This window comes from Rhinolophus ferrumequinum, chromosome 10 (assembly GCF_004115265.2).
Source record: "Rhinolophus ferrumequinum isolate MPI-CBG mRhiFer1 chromosome 10, mRhiFer1_v1.p, whole genome shotgun sequence".
Classification (NCBI taxonomy): domain Eukaryota; kingdom Metazoa; phylum Chordata; class Mammalia; order Chiroptera; family Rhinolophidae; genus Rhinolophus; species Rhinolophus ferrumequinum.
The window spans coordinates 1,586,376-1,604,872 of NC_046293.1; the positions used below are offsets into that span (position 1 = coordinate 1,586,376).

The 18,497-nt window shown below is 60.1% G+C and overlaps 1 protein-coding gene across 1 annotated transcript in view; it reads right to left on the minus strand.

The window, feature by feature from the left end:
- The window catches only part of TAFA5 (TAFA chemokine like family member 5), a 172,026-nt gene extending 153,928 nt beyond the window's left edge, over nt 1–18,098 (minus strand). The window contains exon 1 of the mRNA XM_033118402.1: nt 17,908–18,098. Within this exon, the coding sequence (XP_032974293.1) occupies nt 17,908–18,019 (112 nt within the window). The 5' untranslated portion in view covers nt 18,020–18,098. The remainder of the gene's footprint in view (nt 1–17,907) is intronic.
- Nucleotides 18,099–18,497: the final 399 nt, after the last annotated feature.

The following is an 18,497-nucleotide window of genomic DNA, read 5'->3' on the forward strand; positions in this document are numbered from 1 at the left end:
CTGCAGGACAGAATGGCAACGGCGCACTGACCGTGAACTAGAGGCCCCGCGGGAACAGTCAGGATGCTGTGTTGGCCGGGGAGGTCTTCCCTGAATCCTGCCCAATGGCTGGCCGCACTTGCCCCGCCCCTTACGACAGTGGCCAGCGTCCAGGGGAGATGTGGGGCCCAGGCCCCTTTCGAAGCCTGCTGCTACTTCTTAATTAGCCAAATAAACAAAGGCCCTTTTCATGAGGACGGTCCCGTGCTGCCACATGTGAGCATTACTGGGCTGGAAAACACAGGGGGCTTTTCCAGGATCTCCTCCCCACGGTGCCTGCCCAGAGAAGGAAGGCCAGGGAAGAAAGAATGGGAGTCAGGAGGGGAAAGAAGGAGGCCAGCCTGGTCCGGCCCCACGCACTGACCACGGCCCCGGGCCCCGGCCAGGCAGGCCCACCCTTCGGCCTCTCTGCTGCTCCTGGACAAAGGGACGTGGTGTCCAGGCAGCAGGACGGGCAGTGGCAGGCCAACCCAGGGCCTGCTGCTCCCCAGCGAGGGGCTACGTCTCCCTGGGCTCACTGCAAGCCCTGCAAGGAACGGGCCTCCAGAGTGAGGCCACTGGGCAGAAGCCCCAAATGTGCATGTGCTGACACCAGCCACCAGCGGTCCGGGCAGAACCGCGGCCCGAGCCCCAGGGTCCACGCTGGGCGGGAGCTGGCTCCCGGCGAGGCAGCGGCATTTTGCGCAGTCCCCATGGCCTTTGCCCACCCCGCACACAGGGCACAGTCCCAGCAAGGGGTCTGCACACTGCCTGGGGAGGCAGGCCAGCATGGGCCTGGCCAGGGGTGCAGCCCCTGCCCCCAGAAAGCGCTGGCCTCCAGTGGAGGCCATCAAGGGTGAGGCATCCTTGAGGGGCCACCTCTGTCTTTGAGCCCAATGACCCCGGGGAGACAAGGACAAAACAGGTCAGCAGAAGCTCTCAGGGACCCCCAGGAGTTCGGTCCTACCCTGCAAAGCTAATCACACCCCACATCGCCAGGAGAGGCCATCTGACCGAGTTCCTGGCTCCCACCGAGAGCTGGGGTTCCTTCAGCTGCGACTGCCACCCAACAGTGGAGACGTCTGCATGGAATGTACCGCTCTCTTGAATTGCACCAAAACCAAGCGTCCCAGAGGTTTCGGTGACGGGAGACTAGGAACAGCGAGAAGTGAGCGGTGCAGCGGGGAGCTGGGCTGAGATCCCCAAGAAGGGGATTAGGAGAAGCCATTACCACACAGTTACAGAATTCTTCATCACCACGAGCATATGCTGTCCCACCTAATTTTGATCAACTTAAATGTAAAAACATCTCCGCGCCTCCACTTGGGTTTTACCGCCATCTGGTTTAATTAGTCCTCGGGTAGCAGCCACCAAGTTAATGGGGACACAGCCGAGCCCATTGCAGAGCGGCTGCCGCACCAAGTCTCAGCAAGGTTGCCCGTCCTCAACACGCTGACGGCCGGGGCGTGAGGCTGGGGGCTGGCGGGATGGCTGGCGGGCTTGCTCTGGACAGGCGGGGGGTCTCTGTGCTCGGACCCCAGGAGGAAGGACACTGCCCACAATGACTGATGGTGACCTCAGGGGCCCTGGTGGGGTAGGGGGACAGGAGGAGCCCACAGAAACCCCACAAGCCCCCCGTGGAGCCTGGGCACCTCCTGCTTACGCTGAAGGTCATTTCTTCCTTCCGGTTCTGGGTGCTAGTGCTTCGCGAAGGGTGGGTGTGCCGGCTGGGAGGCCTGCAGCAGGTCCACCTTTAATCCTCTGCGGTTTCACCCTAAGAATGGATATAGCAGTGCCGCCCTGCGTGGTTTGAGAGGCTAGAGGTGATGTGTCAAGGTGCCACCAGAGCCAGAGTGACGGCTGGGAGCCAAGAGCCCTGTGGGTGCTGCCTCAACGATCCGAGATGAGTCCTTACGCACAAACATAGCCGCACACCAAGTGGACTTTCCCTTTGTGCCTTGTCAGCCGAGGAGCTCAGCGGTGAGTTCTGTGCTCAAGTCCAGGAGCTCCCTAGAGCCTAGGCTGGTGATTCTCAACTGAGAGGAATCACCTGGCTGACAATGGGGAGGGGACGCACCCAGCACAGAAGCCACCTGGGGAGAGCCACAGGGTTCACGAGGATGGGCCATGTCCCTGGGAAGGGAGCGGTTAGCTGTCCCCTGGACTCCAGCACACGCCTAAGGGACGAGAGCTGGCTGCCACGGCATCTCACATCGCTCTGCTGACACAGGAGAACGCTCACCCCACGAGACGCCCAGACAGAGCCCACACTGAAAGGTCACAGCAAAGCCATACCGACGGCTGACGTTACACCCGTAAGAGGCAACAGGTGTCCCAAGAAGTTATGAATCATTTGACGAGACCTGGGGATTGTAATACAAAAATAATCAGTTGGCCTTCTCGCCGAAGTGTGATGCCAAGAACACGTCATCCACGCACCCACTGCCTACGGCCACCTCTCCTGACTTACTGTTGTTACATTAATTGAGATGAAAGCCTGCAGTCTGGAGCCTCGGAGAAGCACGTGCTCATTCTGCTCTGGACACTCAGAGACACGGGCCTGTGCTAAGCCGTCCGGTAGGAGCCCTGCAGGCCGGCCGCGGAGCAAAGGGGCTTGTCCCCGGGGGAGCGCCCAGGTCCCACGCAGTATCAGCAAGTGCGTCTTATAAAATTGAAATTGAGAAGCGGCTTTTCTGCAGAGTTGGGAGGACAGGCCTCTTGGTGCAAACACAGGGCCCCAGGAAGGACGTCCCTTGAAGGTACCGCGTCAGGCACCAGAGAGAATGACACGCGTTCACCTGTCCGGGGAAGCTCCAGGCAGCTGCGTCAGTTTGCTCAGCAGGAGCCTAGGAGGCCGGCTGCCTGGGTGGGTCTCCTCCAGAGGCCAAGCTGGTGACTTCCCTGCCCGCAAGTGGGGGCAGCTCCCTCACTCCTGTCCCTCGTGAAACAAAAGCACCTGGGGGCACAATGTTGCCAAGGTGGACACGGCCCACTTGGGCACCATGCACAGCACAAGGCTTGCTCACCCCCAGGGCCCTGCCCAGCTGCCCCGCCCCCAGGGGCTCTGCCCTTCTGCTGCCCCCAGGAGCACAGAGCACAGTGGAGCTGTGTGCTTTAGGGTCCTGGCCAACCCTGAAATTGCTTGGTGTCACCTGACGAGCATATCTGCACAACAGCTGACAGCAGTGCCCGTGGGAGCCAGGATGTACCTGGTGCACCCCTCCACTCATGTCAGGGAGGAGCGGTACCAAATGAGGGAGTTCTGCAGACAACTAAAGTGCTTTCTGTAAGTCCCGAGGGCTTCTCAGCATTGGCAGGGGGTCTGTAATGCAGTGCAGTACCCAGACCTCAGCCTGCTCAGGCGGACTTGGGAAACGGCAGGGTCGTCCGTCTCAGTGTCCATGCTTGTCACCCTCTGCCACTCCCTGCTCCACAGACGCCTGAGGCCTCAGGCCACGGGCCAGCAGGGCGCAGAGCAGGGTGGCATTCCTGTCCTCTGGGAGCCATGGCACAGTGGGGAGACCCGGGGGGCTTCCTGGAGGAAGAGGCCTTCCCCCAATTCACAGGGGCCCGAGCAAGACTCAATGATATGGCTGGTTCCCCTCCCCAGATACAGTACAGCCATTCACAGTGGAGTCCCACCCTTCATTTCTTATCAGATCTGAATTCTATTAGTGCCAAATGAAGGTTTGTTCTTACATTTAATCCTAAAGCTATAGTCACTCATGGCAGTTTGGTTTTCAAAAATAGCAACTTCTGAACTTGGGTAAAACATGAACAGTGCCACCCGGCCCACAGGCGCACCCAGATGCCCACTGGGCGGCCAGCACGTCCCTGCCCAGGCAGCCTGTCTTCGAGCCCCAGCCCGGGTCCAGCTGGGCCCTCACTGCTCTCCAGGCAAGTGCCCCCCCTCTCGTAGCCTCAGTTTCCCCTTCTGTGAGGCTATAGGTTCACACTGCCCACTGTGTAGGCTTCTTTGAGCTGCAGCCACACCCTGGACTCCGTGGCCTTGACCCAAATGGTCACTGTGTCAGAGACAATCGGGGGACACATGCTCAGGGCTCCCAGCACGCTAGCACGCTCCTCACCTTAGGACTCGACAAACACGCTCATCCCTGGACACACGGCCGCTCCAGACCCCTGTTTGTACACAGGAAACAGGTGGTGGATGGGGCCGGGGCTGCGCTCCCCCCACGGGGCCCCTCCCGACACCTGGAGAAGGGCCAGAGGTCCCTCAGTTCTGGTTGCAACCGCCTCATGCCCTTCCATGCCCTTCCCACAGGTCCCCCGGCTTTTCCTCCCAGCCATCGGCTTCCTGCATGCCCACCGTCATGTCCCCAACTGGGACCAGCCACCTTTGCATGTTTCCCATCACCCACCTCAAGGACAAAATCCATGCCGCCTTTGAGAGCTTACCAGGCATCTGTCCTCTGAACTGACGGCGTCCCGCGAAAGCCCCGAGAGTCCACTGGTTGGACAAGGGAGGTTACAGACTAGTGAACACAGTCCAGAAAATTCCTCAGGGCCATTCCTTCAAAGGAATCAAGGGCCTGGTTGGTGGCACTGGCTCTGGCTTGGATATTGACCCAATGCTGAAGACACTCCCTTCTCTTCAGCACCGGGAGGGCAGCACAGGGCCAGCCTGGTTTTACAGGTGAGGCCCAGCTAGCGGGCGACCTGCTCAAGGACACCCTTCTAAGCAGTGGTGTGGGGACCCAGCCAGCTCCTTCTCCTTCTCTTCTGTCCTCACCCTCTGGGGGTCTCTGAATATGCAACTCTTGGCCTGAGAAGACCCTCCAACGTGGACACACGTGCTTTCTGAGCAGAATGGAATGGGACAAACACAGAGTTAGTCTGGGCTACAGGTAGGACCAGAAGACAAGGAACGGCCACAAGGACCCCTGTGGCCGTGGCCGAGCTGCCTCCTCCTGCAGGGAGTGGACTGGAATGTGGCTAAAGGCCCTTCTCCCAACCAGGGGGAAAACACCTGCTATGGCTTCTCTTCAAAGTCAGGGTCAACAAGGGGGGCACCTGTGTCCACACAACCCCTAGTCAGCAAAGTCCGCATAGATGCTCATGTACCCACATGTAAATGACTGACAGCAGGAGTCCAGTTGGGGACCCCGTCCTCAGCACCTGCTCTTTGCACGCCCTGACCGAGCACACCTGGGAGAGACGAATGGAGAAACTAGGTCCGCGCCTCAGAGCCTCAGCGCCCTGTAAGAAAGCAGCACCCCCACAGGGTGGAGACAGAGGACAGAGGCCCGACCTTCCCGGAGGAGCTCACCTCTGCCCTTCCCCCTTGAGCACAGGTAGCAGGACCTGGGCGTGGGGCCTGCTGACACGCAGGGAGGCTCCATAAATGCTGGGCCGACGGACCTGGCATCCACAGCCCGCGAAGCCTTGCGAGAGCTGCACGGCCCCCGCCAGCAGGCGCTGTCCCTGGGCCACAGGGGAGCCCATGGGCCGTCTACACCACGCCCACCTGCGCCACACCTGAGAAGTCTGACGGGCCAAGGTTCTGGTTACACACAGCACAGAGATGCAACCGCATGGCGTCACTGGCTCCCCCAACTCCAGGTCAGGGCTGCGCTGAGTGTCTGTAGTGACAGGCGACTGGCCGGCCCGAGGGCCCCTCTAGCCCAGGGCAGCCCCCCACGTGGGTTCCGTCCACGGTGACGCACTTCTGCTCCGTGGTGCTGAATCTTGCTCCTCTGTTTCTCGGAAGCTCCCCGCCTCATCACTGGGGTCAAACCCGGGCGTGACGTGACAGCGGAGGAAGGTCCCAGGCCTCCTCGTGGCTTGCCCGAAGCCGGAGCCCTTCAAGCATGCTCACTGGCCACACCTCCAGGTCACGGTGGGCGGTTGGTGTGCTGAGTGGACAGACCTGTCTCTGGGCGCCCTGGCCACTTCCCAGGGTGTAACAGAAACCATCGGACCACCTGAGAGCGTGACGGTGCTGGGTGTCTTCCACAGTCTCCGTGACGACAGCATCAGTAATGCCGTCCATGCGTCACGTCCACAGGCACCTGTGCTTTGGAGCTGGAGGCGGCCTGGGCCACCGGCTGCCGTGTGGGCTTTGCATTAGGAACCCCGAGACGAAGATGAAAGCAAGACCAGAACGAACGCTGACCTCCTTCAGCAAATGCCGTTCTATTTACAGCGTACTTAACATCCATTTTGATTAAAGCGCAGTCTTTTTACAGAGGCGCGTGGCTTGTCATGTGACAGTGGCCCATGTCACACTGGAGAGGCCACTGGCTGCTCACTTCCAATGTCCCAGATGCTCTGCTGACATGCGTTGCTCTTTTCTTTGATTGAGGAGCTCACGTCACACAGCGTGGGGTTCAGAAACCTTTGCAAGTTCATCAACCCACCCTCTCCAGGTTGGGTCTGGAGGACTTTGTACAGAATCTGTGTGGTTTGGGAGGCCCAGGAAAGCAGGGCAAAGACCTCTGCCCCGGGAGGCAGGATGTGGAGGTCCCCACACACCTGGCACGACGCAGTGCACCCATACCTTGGACTCAGTCACCCAGGGGGACCTCCGGCATGCAACCCCAGTTCTCAGGATGACCATCCCCCCGCCAGGGGAGGCCGAGCACTTGCTCAGGAAACCCGAATCCCTTCGCAGGCGTGCGGGGAGCAGAGCACCTCACCAGCTGCAAGCATGGTGAGCTCAGGTGACGTGCTGGGTCCTCCAACCCCCCGCAGAGGGACCACCTCTGTCTCCCACACAGCTCACCCCAGAGCCGGCCGGGTTCCCCAAAATGGGCCCGTGAAGGAAAGAGACAAGCGGAGTATGTGGCCACACTCTGCAGCCTCAGCCGTGCAGCAGCCGAAGAACATAAATCAGTGTCGATTAATTAACAGGAATCCTATACACCCATTAACGGTGTTCGGCTAAACTGGGGACGCGCCTTCAGGTAACGGAATGGTACAGGAGAAAATTAATTTAAAAATAGAGCCAATGTGTTTTTTCGAAAGAGAGGCTATTCACATGAGTCCAGCCGCCTCTGACAGTTTCTGAGGTGCTGGCATTTTAGCTACTAAAATATCATAACCTGAAAGCCCTCTGCAGGACGGTCCACTCTACCCCAAAACGGAGCCCCAAGGCTTCAGGCCAGGGGCGGGTGCCAAAATGACATTCCTCAATAGGTAATAAAGCAAATACACATCAGACCTCGAAAAGACAGCAAGCGTGTTCCTCTCCCAGCGTCATTCGGTATCTGCGGACCGAGGCCACGGACCCCCGTACAGCTCCAAGCCCACCGGTGTTCCACCAGGTCCACTGCACCTGGAAGAGCCCCTCCCCTCCCTGTCATCTCGTTACCCGAGGGGTTTTACAAGTGAGTGGGTAAACTCAGAGATGGCCATCCACGTAATTGTGGTTTGGAGTTTCCTCGACAGCAGGCGAGCCCCTGGTGCAGAGGTGAGGAGAAGCTGGCCCATCACAGCTGTCGGCAAGGATGCCGGCAGAACCACCCTGATGGCCTGACATTCAGGACCTGACGACAAAGCAGGCGGGACAGCTCAGGGCCCCGGTTACGCACCCCCGTCACGCAGGACTCCATTCCGCCTGTCCTCTCAGAATACCATTCCGGCTGTTCTGGGGGTCCAGGGCTCACCGCCGCGGGAAGTAGCTATGCCCTAAAGAGGCCCACGTGGGGGACGGCAGCCCAATGGTGACAGGACAACAAGGGACTGCAGTGGTACTGGAGCACGGCCTCCGTGGCTGAGCCTACCATCCTGGGGGTACAGACAGCACAGAGGAGCCCAGCCCGCCCCAGCTCACACTGAGGCTCCAGGGCAGGGTAGGTGGCCCTCTTGGGCGGCCCGGCCCTGTTGCCCTAGTCAGGGCCCCGTCATCCCAGCCCAGGACACCCCTCAGACCACGTGGCCGGACCTTCTGGGCCGCTCGCCTGCCCATTGTGGGCCCAGTGGCCGCCCTGTTAGATTTCCCAGCTCAGGAGGGAGAGGCCTGCTTTACACGGTGCGTGTTTGACCTCTGATGTGCACCCACGGCCCCTGTGCCTGGGCATCTCTGCCCTGGAGAGACGAGGCTGGACCACGAGGGCGTCCAGGCAGCGACACTCGGCTCCATTCCAGCAGCATCTGCTGAGCACACCCAACTGCCACGTCTTGTATTAAGGGTGGTGGGCTGAGCACAGGTGCAGACAAACGCACGACACCTGCCAGGTAAAAGGGCCGGGGCTACTCACGGCTGGGCTAGGAGCCAGGCCCAGGCTCACAGGAGGCCGTGAGCGTGGGCCTGGGGCAGAAGGGACCTCTCTAGTCAATCCACAGCATGTCACCATTCCAGAATGTAGCCGTCCTGCGGGCAGCGGGTGGCCCACCAGGACAGAGGCACAGCAACCCAGACAGGGGGCTGCAGGCTGGCAGGCGGCCTGTGTGACACAGAGTGACAGCCCAAGAAATCAGTCACTCTGAATATCTGCAGGGTGGGTGTGACCAACAGGGGCTGGCAAGCAATGCAGGGCTAGAAGCCCGGGAGGGCCTGGCTGGCTGGTTTGGAACCAGGGGCGCCTTGGGCAGTGGTGATGGGTCAGACACAGTGTCACCTAAGGAAGGGGCCTTTGGCAGCAGCAGTGTGGGACGGTGTGGCCGGACCTCTGGGCTGTTCCCCCGCCATGACCCCAAACATGAGCCTCTATTTTCATTTGCATCTTGCAAGGTAAGCAGTGGGCCCAGCAGACACCAGCCACCCCTTGGGCAGACGGGCCGGGCCTGGGCCCACCTCCCGCATTCCGCCAGCCCTGTCTGTGCGGCGGGCGCCCCGAGGTGGCTGTGGCATGGTGCACGGTCAGCCAGGGAAGAGACTGCAGGGAGCTGTGTTGGAACCCAGTTCCCGACTGTTACTCAAGCTAGATCCCGGATGACACACTTCCAAGGAGCGACGTCCTTCCAGGCATTGCCACTACGTCTGCACTGTCAGCGAGTGTTTTCACAGGGCTCACTCTCCAACCCAGTCAGGGCAGACGTGGGCACAGCCACACCCCTCGGGAGCCCCTGCTCACTCGGAGGGTGCCCGCCCAAGGAGGCCACACGCTGTGTGCTCTGGGACCCTGGTCCTCGGGTCTGCCAAACTCATTTGGCATCAGGCGACCTGAGTGACCAGTCCCTTGTCTGAAAGCACGCCGAGGTGTTTATCCAGTGGTTTCAACTTCATCGTGTGCACTACAGGGAAATCCCACTGGCCCTTGAGCTCATGAACTGAGTAGAAAGAAATGTCCCTGTGCCTGGTGTCGCATGGCAGGGGAGGGACTTAGGCCCAGGCAGGCCTGTGCTGTGGTGTGTGGTGCCAGGATTACAGACCCACAAAACTAAGGTCTGCGCTTGTCCTCATACCACGAGCACCTCAACTTCAGGTGGGGAGACTGAGGCCCAAAAAGGGAAGGCAAAGGATGCATTTCCGTGCCATGTGTACACGTGTGCCTGCACAAAAACACAGACACGGCATGAAAGGATGGGCACTGGAGACAGCCGGCACAGGGAGGGGGACCCTAGCTCTGTCTCCAATCTGAGCCCCCCTCCAGGCAAGTCATTTCTAGCCTCCGTCGGCAAAGGAAGCCACCAGCCACAGCGGTGCATCCAACCACGCTGGTTGGGAACTAACCGGTAAGGGAAATCACGTCCCAACCTCGCTCTCCTTACCCAGGACTGCAGACAAGGGGGTTAGCTGAGCACACGCAGAGTCTGAAGGTGAAAAGCAAGGCTGGGTCTGGGGCTGCAGGGAGACGGCACAGGCTGCATGCACGTGCGCCAAGGGACTTCTCCGTGCCCTCCCCATGGATGTGAGGACCACGGCGGGAAGGTCTATTTTCACCCTAAAAAAGGGGGGGAAGACTGGCGGGAAGATGACGCAGGAAACACTGAAGTGAGGACTCACAGGAGGGCGGGCGGGAGGTAGCCCCTTGTGGGAGGCAGCCCCAGGAGGACGGTGGTCCCTGGGAGCCAATGGGACAAAACCAGGCTTCCCACGAGGCCAGTGGCATCCTGGCACATAGTGGGTCTGAGCCCACTCTCCCTGCAGAGGGCCCAGTGACAGGCCGGTGGGAGCAGACTGGACCAGAAAGGGTACCATAGAGCTCCACCAGGGGGTATGTAGCCAACTGTGGCTCCCCTCGCACACACACACCCAAAGACTGAAATAAAGGCAGCTTCTAGGCTAAGGGAAGCTGCCAGCAGAACTTTCTGGAGGGAAAGGCACTTATGACATTTGTTCCAATGGCCTCTAGACAGAACTCTCCAAAATCCTGCCTAGGGAGTGGAGTACCTCTAGCAAAGGCAAGCGTAATTAACAAGTGGGTAGATGGTGGGAAGGGTGAAGGGGCTCCCCTGTCACCGTGGGATCGGGGACGTTTGATTGCCACTAAATAGCTTTACGACCATCGGCAATGCAGTTACGTGTGAGACATGGAAAAATGAAGACACAGAGAAGAGGCTGCAAGGCACTTGAGAACCTGGCACGGGCTCCAAGCTCTGGGAAGCAGAGGTGTGTGGAAGCGTGCAGACACCTTCCCTGCCCAGCAGACAGCCTTTCCAGCAGCCCAGGCTGCCTGGGAGCGTTGGGAAGGGCGGGGAGCGTGTCTGGACAGGAGGAGGAGTCAGGCCAGGACAGCGTGCCCATGGGGGGAGGTGTCTGGGGCTATGTCCCCTCCCTGCGCTGGCCATTCAGCCGCAGAAATGCTATGGGGTTGTCACTGCACCGGCACTGAGCCCCAGGTCCAGGGTCTTCATTCTACAAACCAGGAACACCAGTGCAAGTGGAGACTGGGGACCCACAGACTAAAGCAGGGGTCCCAGCGGTGGTGGGGGGGTGGCGATTCTGCCCCCAGGGCACACACACACACAGCAAGGTCTGGAGACAACCTTGGTTGTCACGCTGGTATGGAGTGGGTGGAGGTCTGGGAAGCTATACCACACCCCACACAATACCCCTCCCCAGAGAGACGTGGCCCCAGTGCTGAGAAATGTCCACAGTGCTGAGGGGCGCAGCCGAGTAGAGGGGCGGCAGAGTAGAGGGGCGCAGCCGAGTAGAGGGGCGGCCTGGTGGAGGTTTCAGAGCTGGAGCCACGTGACTGAGGTGAGGCTCACGGACCGTCTGAAGTCCTGCCAGGGATCCTTTATAATCAGGGAGCATTTCACTGGGATTCCACACATTCTTCTGTTCTTTGCTTTTCAATCAGACAGAGTTAGAACCAGATTGATACTCGGGGACCCTGCAACTCCTCCATTTTTCAGAGGACATCTTTCCAGTCCCACCCCCACCTCTTTAGCCCCACTCCCAGACCTTTGGCCCCGCCCCCAGTCATTTGGCCCCACCCCTAGCCTTTGGGCCCCGCCCCCAGGCCTTCAGCCCCACCCTTAGTCCCTAGTTGTCACCCCTATATCTTCAGCCCCAGCGCTGGCACAGTTCACTGTGGAGGGTGCCAGGCTCAATGAGTGTCTGTCTGGTCAGAGAAGCAGGCATTCAATCCCCTTGGAGCAATAAGCCATGTCCTGGAGAAGCTCAGCCTAAAACAGAGGCAGGAAGTGCTCCCTGACAGGTCCAGATGAACGCAGAGGACGGTGGGGAGGGAGATGAGGTGGGGGTTCCGGGGAGACTTCCTGGAGGAGGGGTTCTCTAGCTGGGGGGCAGCCCCAGGACCAGCCCAGCTCACGGTTCCCTTCCTGCGTCGGGCGGCACTATGGAGGGGCCCTGGAATAGCGCAGGGAGACACGGCGGGTGTGTGGCAAGAACGCGTGCTCACCATGTGCCTACGACCGAAAGCCCCATGACTGAGGCCTCGGGCTGGACTCTGCCGTGCCAGGACGGACGGATACAGAGTCCTAGGAGGGCAGGAAAGGTCCCTGCGCGACATGAGCAGGGGTGACGGTGAGCCACGGGGTGGGGAGGGCTAGTGCAGGGCTTCCATCCTTAGGGGAGCCATGGTGGGGCCGGGGGCCAGCCTGGAGGCAGAGGGACCACCGAGAAGGATGCGAATGTGTCCAGGAGGGCCAGGGGCCCTGATGAAAGCCAGGCAGGGAAAACGAAGGTCCCGGACATGGAAAGGGTATTCCGGCCCAGACGCTGGGCTGTCCGCCACCTGCCACCTCTGGGAGTTACCTGTCGGCCTGAGGTTGGGACGGCTGCAACCAGAGAGCGCAAAGAACCCATCAGAACAGCACGCCCGGCCCAGGCCGGAGGCCCTCCTCACTGCTTTTGCTTTGTGCTGACCCGTCCAGACCCCGACGAGCATGTCAGTGCAGATGGCTGCCACCTTGCCCACGTCTCTGTGACTCATATGACCAAGCTGGAAGCCAGATCTCCTGCCTCACTCAGATGTCGGGCCATCCCTCCAACATACTGCCTCAGACATGCCAGAGGAGCCAGGTCCCCACGTGGGACCCCACCGAGGCCAGGCCCTCCCCCGGGAGGCTGACCCCACAGCAGGTTACCTGCCGGGGGTGGGAAGGCAGGAGGTCTAGGAGATGAGTGAGGCCTCTCCAGGGAGACTCACAGTGGGGCCCGCCCTGCCATTCTGGAGGACAGTGCTGGCACATGAAGCTGGAACCGGGCCTCCTACAAGCCAGGGGCCCAGGGGATTCCGGAGCAGTCCCACTTGCCTAGTTGGAGACAGAAGTTATTCTACACTCGACAACTGCCAGCCATTTTAATAAGTAAGTAAACATTACAGAGCCTCGGGGAGCCCCCACCCCACTCACTGGGGTGACAGAGAGATGAGAAAAGTCCCAGATCCTCTGCCAGCTGCTCGGCTGGCTCTGGAAAGCCAAGCCCCACAGACAGCTCACACTGCCAGCCCGCGCAAGCTCTGGGCCCAGCTCTGGAAACCGTGTGGAGGGAGGAGCAGGCGGGCGCTGGACCAGCAAGCGGGTTCAGGGGTCCATGGCCACCAGGCCAGCCCCAGGGGCCCTCACAGAAGCCACAGGAGCACTGGGGCAGCCCTGGCACCCCAAACTCCAGCTCAGGGCCATGTATGCAAGGCAGCATTTATAAAGGGACGCCACAGACTCTACCAGCCCATGGCCCCGAGAGACCAGCCATGACAGCGCCCCAAACAAGCAGGAACAAGCAGGTGTCCGAGCCCTTCCCCTCTCGGCAGCTCTTCCTCCCACGTCTGGTCCCCCAGCTCACAGGACAGCCTGAGTCGGGTCCTCGTCAATCTCCCCCCCATCGCGTAGGCTGTCACCCATGGTGCTCTGGGTGACAGGTGGCATTCTGTAGAGGTCGTTAACTCCAGAGTACCACATTTCAATGCAAAAAAATGAGCCCTTCTAAATGGGCACAGCTGTGAAGCTATATAAAGAAATGGGGATTCGGCGGCTCTGCTTTTTTTCCCTTTTCTAGGGCCACATTATCATAACGTTTCCCATAATTATGCCCATAAAAGTCACCTGAAAATACTTCAAGCCACAAAAGTTGGTCTGCGCATTTCATTGCAGGCTATGCAGTCCCGAGACGGGATTCCAGGGCCGAATGCAGCCGAGCGCCACGCATCAAGCTGAGCCTTCCACACACAGATCGCTTTTAGGGTGCACTGCGCTGGGGCCTCACTGGGAGGAGTGAGGTGCCAGGGAGAACCATGGAGGGGCATGGACCCTCCTGACAGTGTCTGCAGGGGAAGGGGCAGGAATGGAACTGGGGAGTGGAGAGTGGCATGCAGTCAGCCTGCCTGGCCATCACCCAGAGCTGTCAGCAAGAGGGACACTGTTCTGGACCCTCCCGGATCCTTCCCCCAGGGTTCTCCGCCCCAGAGATGCTTCCAGGGGCAAAGCCACCTCTACCTTGCTGACCCTTCGGCATGGAGTTCAACTCATAGGAACGCCACAAACAGAGGTAACGTGTCTTTATGTGGCTGAACGACAAAAACAACACATTTCTCCTGCCACAGATTCATCAAATAAAAACAGTAGGGGAAAAAAAAAATTAAAAAGATGAGAAATCAACTTCTGAATGGCGCCACTTCATTAAGCCTCCAGTATTTTCAATTTCACCTCTCTGAGAACCCCAGAAATAAAATTTGAACAGCAGGAAAGTGGCATATTCTAATCTCTCTTAAATATGCAATAAATTGTGTTTATAAAAGAAATACGACATCAGAGAGCCTACGCTCGGTTAGTATTCTAATGGATTAAAACAATTTTGAAGTTGTTTGTAATTTCTCCATAGTTGCCGCCGAGGACATGAGATTTTACTTAAAGATACAATTCAATTCTGATGGGATTTATCAGGAAAAAAATCCGTGTCGGAAACATAGTCACACTGCCTCTCCCCACACGGCTCCCTGGTACTTTAACATACAGACTGTCCTTCCCCCACAGCCATGCCAGGGACGTCTATCCACCCAGCTGTCCCAAACAGGGGACATGCAATCTGTGCTAAAGCACCGTGTCTCCACGTTTGAATTAATACTGCGTATGCGTGTCAAAGTCAAGGCTTCGTGTCGTCAAGGCATTCGCCAGGTCATTTCCCCGCTATTAGAGCCAGTCTGTTGTAAGCCAGGGTGGAAGGACCACAGCACACAGGCAAACTGCTCCATCCGAGAAGCACGTCCAGGTCCACCTCTCTGCTCCAGATATGCGAAGGGAGGACGATCTAAATCAGCCCTTTCTCGGCCACAACGACAGAGGTTCCCCCAGACCAGAAGGAAGGGGTTTCCCCTTTCTCGTGCATGGTCCGTGCTCCCGGCCGCAAGTCAAGTCTTCACCAAGTGTCCGGCCCGTCTGTCAACGGGAGGTACACAGAGATGGAATATGCATCTTAAAGAAAGCCATCCAGCCCACATCCCCTTCCTCCTGCTTTTCCTGGCAATTCTTCCCCAACAGGAGAAAATGACAAGGCTGTGTCACTATAGCAACTAACCTAATTGGGGCCTGCAGGTCTTTCTCCAGCCGGAAGGTGGAGCCCATCGCCTTAAACACGGATCTGAGCAGGCTGCAAAGAAGGAAGGTCTTTCACTGGGCCTAGAACAGAATACCTGGCACTGAAAACCAGGCCAGGAAATAATCCGCTTTGCTTCCAGCAGCACCAGGAAGTGAACACCTTATGTGTTGCAGAGAAAGGCACAGATTTAATAGGCAGGATAACGGACTCGTGCATGAGACTTATCACTTTCCCTAATTAACTTGATATAAACATATCTGCTCCATAGCACAAAAACATTTTGGGTAATAGAAATCCTGACTGATACAAAAACAATTTACAAACAAGGATGCTAACTACTCTTCTTCATCCCAGATCTATCGGAAAAGAGAGTGGAAACCACGGGAACTGTTTCGGCTACGTTTTATTTGCTTTGTCAGTGCTAAAATAAATAAATAAATAAATACAAAGTTGGTCTTTTTTCCTCCAGGGCTGCTGTTCCGAGCTATAAATTGTTATTGTGTCTATTTTGTATTTTAGTGAAATGTTTTAATTTCTCCAAGTGCATGTCTGGGGTAATGGGGTGTGTCTGGGACCGTTCGTTATCTTAGTGTCAATTACTCCATGCATGATGGGTATGGAGACAACCATGAAAGTTTGGTGAACTGAATCTTCTGTTGTTACTGGTTTCTGCTGGTCTGGATAAGAGTGTGACCAAATGTCCTAATCCTGGAGGAAGACCTGTTTCCAGGATTCCGGGGAGGCCTCCCAAAGGCAGGCAGAGTGGGACACAGATCTCAGGTTCCACAGCTCATCTGAGCAGCTGCTCTCTGACACCTGACTTGGAACAGGCACCAGTCCTGGAAGGTTTCAGTGTCAGGATGAGCACAGGCGATGCCTCCTTGGGTTCAGGTGGTGGCTGTGGCAGTGGCGGGTGGAGTAGGCAGACTTGTACACACTGTGAAGGTGGGAACGGGAGGCCCCGGCTGGCAGGCGCGCTGGGGGTGTGAAGTGTTGAAGCCACAGGGCGGGGGTGTCGTGTACTTGACAAGGATTATCAGCTGCTCTTTTCCCCACCTGGAGGGCTGCCTCAAGGCCAGCCTGCTGTTGCCGGTTCTCCCATACGCCCCAAGGACGCTGTGGCCAGAGTCGGCCAGGGAGGGCGCCAGGGGCTCGGAGCGCTACAGTCCCTTCCCCCAAACACTGCTGAGTGAGCCCCTCTCCCGTGATGCCACCAGAAAGTGCGTTCAAATGGCACCTCCTCGGTGCGGCGGCAGTTTATCTGCCATTAACCCTTTCCACATCAGCAAGAAAGCCCAGCCCACCTCGGCTCCGACCTGTGAATGCTGCGCGCGGGCCCCAATGGCCTCGGGAGCTGAGGAGCCGGTGCAAACGTCTGTCAACCCCCAGACCCGCTCCCAGCATTGAGCCTGGAAGCGCGTTCCCAGGGGCGCGCCCTGAGCACCTCTGGCGGTGGTGAAGCCTGGGCAGCCGGGTTGACGACCCAGTTGGGAACCTCCCGTTCCAAGACCCCTACCTGCGCGGTGTCCAGCCGTCGCCAGCAATTGTAAGGAAATGCACAACCCGGCTGGAACAAGTAGGACAATTCCCGCCCTGGGCACCGGGCTACCCGCGCGATTCGGGTGGGCTGGGCTGTCCCAGGACTAGGGCGACGGCGCCGTGGCTCCGGGCGGGCTCCGGGCTCCGCTGCAATCTCATTTGGGAGACAGAAGGCTTGGACTGGGAGCGAGGAGGCCCCAGTCTGCGAGGTGGTGGCTGGGGAGCAAGGCTTGGCTCTGGCCTCTCTTATTATTATTATTATTTTAAAGAATCCATATTTTTCCATCACCTTCCGCGCCCGTGGCAATTCTCCATGACAGGTGTTCCCCAGCACCCGTCCTTCTCTCCGGCTGTGATAGGGAAAGGGCCCCGAGCCCGGCCGGTGGCCAGCCTGGGAGAGGAGCAGCCCGCGCCATCCAGGTCGGAGCCTGGACCCGAGCACTCCCCACCCACCCCCACCAGCTGCCGACCTGTGACCGGAGCGCTCACTGACCACCCAACCCCACCCCAGTCCCCAGGCTGTGCCCGGGAACTCTGACCACCCCTCATCCTCCCACACCACCGCCGGCACCCAGGGCACAGCCCACCCCCATTCACCCCAGCCGACCTCCAAGCCTGTTCCTGATCTCCTAGTACCCCACACCCACCCCCGCCCGCAGCCTGAGTCCCTGGCGCTCACAACAAGCCCGCACCACCCCAGCCCTGAGCCCGCAGCCCCGCGCCAGATTCTCTGGGTTGCCGGCTCAGGTCCTCGGACGCGACTCGCGAAATGCCCGCGGTGGTGGTGGACCCTTTCCAGGAACCCCACCCCTCACTTCTCCTTTTTAAGAAAGCTCCTGCACCTTGCTTCCCAGGAAGGCAGAAGCTCCAGCCCCGCGTCTGAGCCCAAGCCCGCTCCTGCCTGAGGCGCCGCGCTCCGGGCTCGGCCTCCGCGTTTCCCCCTCGTCCCCGGCGGGAGTGTCGCCAGCGGAACGCTCTGGACAGGGCGCTTCGCTGACAACCCCAGCAGTGTTGCCCGCCCGCCTCGGACCTGCCGCCGCCCCCGGAGCGCGCGGCTGGGCCGGGAAGTCGCCGACTGGGCTTAGCTCGCCAGCCAGGGCCGGGAGCGGCGGCAGCGCGCTGGGCAGCCGCGGGCATCGCAGCTCAGGGACGCGCCGCGGCACCCGGGGCCTGGCACACGGGCCCTTCCCGGAGTCGGGGGATGGAGACCCGGACAGCTGCGCCCGCCTCCGAAGTACCCGAGAGCCGGGAGGCCGGGCGGACCCTTACCCCCCCCCCCCGGCCCAGAGGAGGACCGGCCGGAATCTGGGGGACGGCGCGCTCCGAGCTCGCAACTCCGCACGGACTCCGGGCGGCCGGCCGGGAGCCCGCCGGGGCCGGGGCTGGGGCTGGGGATGGGGGCCGGGCCGAAGGGCCGTGTGGGGGCCCGGCCGCGCGGTACTCACTGCAGTAGGCGATGAGAAGGCTGGCCAGGATCATGAACGCCCAAAAAGTTGAGGACATGCTGGGCAGGGCGGTCGCATCTTGCCGGCTGCTGGTCCTGGGCGATGGCGCCATTGAAGCCGCGGCGCCCGCGCGGGGGGCAGCAGCGCGTCTCAGCAGCCGGCCCTGCCCGCGCCCCCGCGCCGGCCTCCACGTGCGGGCCCCGCGCGCGCCATCCTCCGCCGCCGCCGCCGCCGCCGCTGCCGCGCCCGGGCTCCGGCCCAATGCGCCCCGCGCCGGCCCGCCCCGCGCCGCTCCCGCGCCCGCGCCCGCGCCCGCCGAGCCCGGGGACGCCGGCCCCGCCGCTCTGGGCGTCGCTGTGTGCCCGGGCTCGGCGCGCCAACTACCAATGAGAGGGGCGCGCCCGACGCGCGTGCCCGGCGCCGCGGGGCCTGGCGTGGGCCCCGGGACTGGCGGGGGAGGCAGGCAGAGGGGGCGCCACGCCGGAGCCGTGCCTCTGGATGGCGACAGAGACGGCTGGGCGCTCCCGCAGCCTGGGCACCTCGCGGGCAGGCCGGGCCAGGGCAGCCGGAAGTTTGTGCACTTGCGCTGC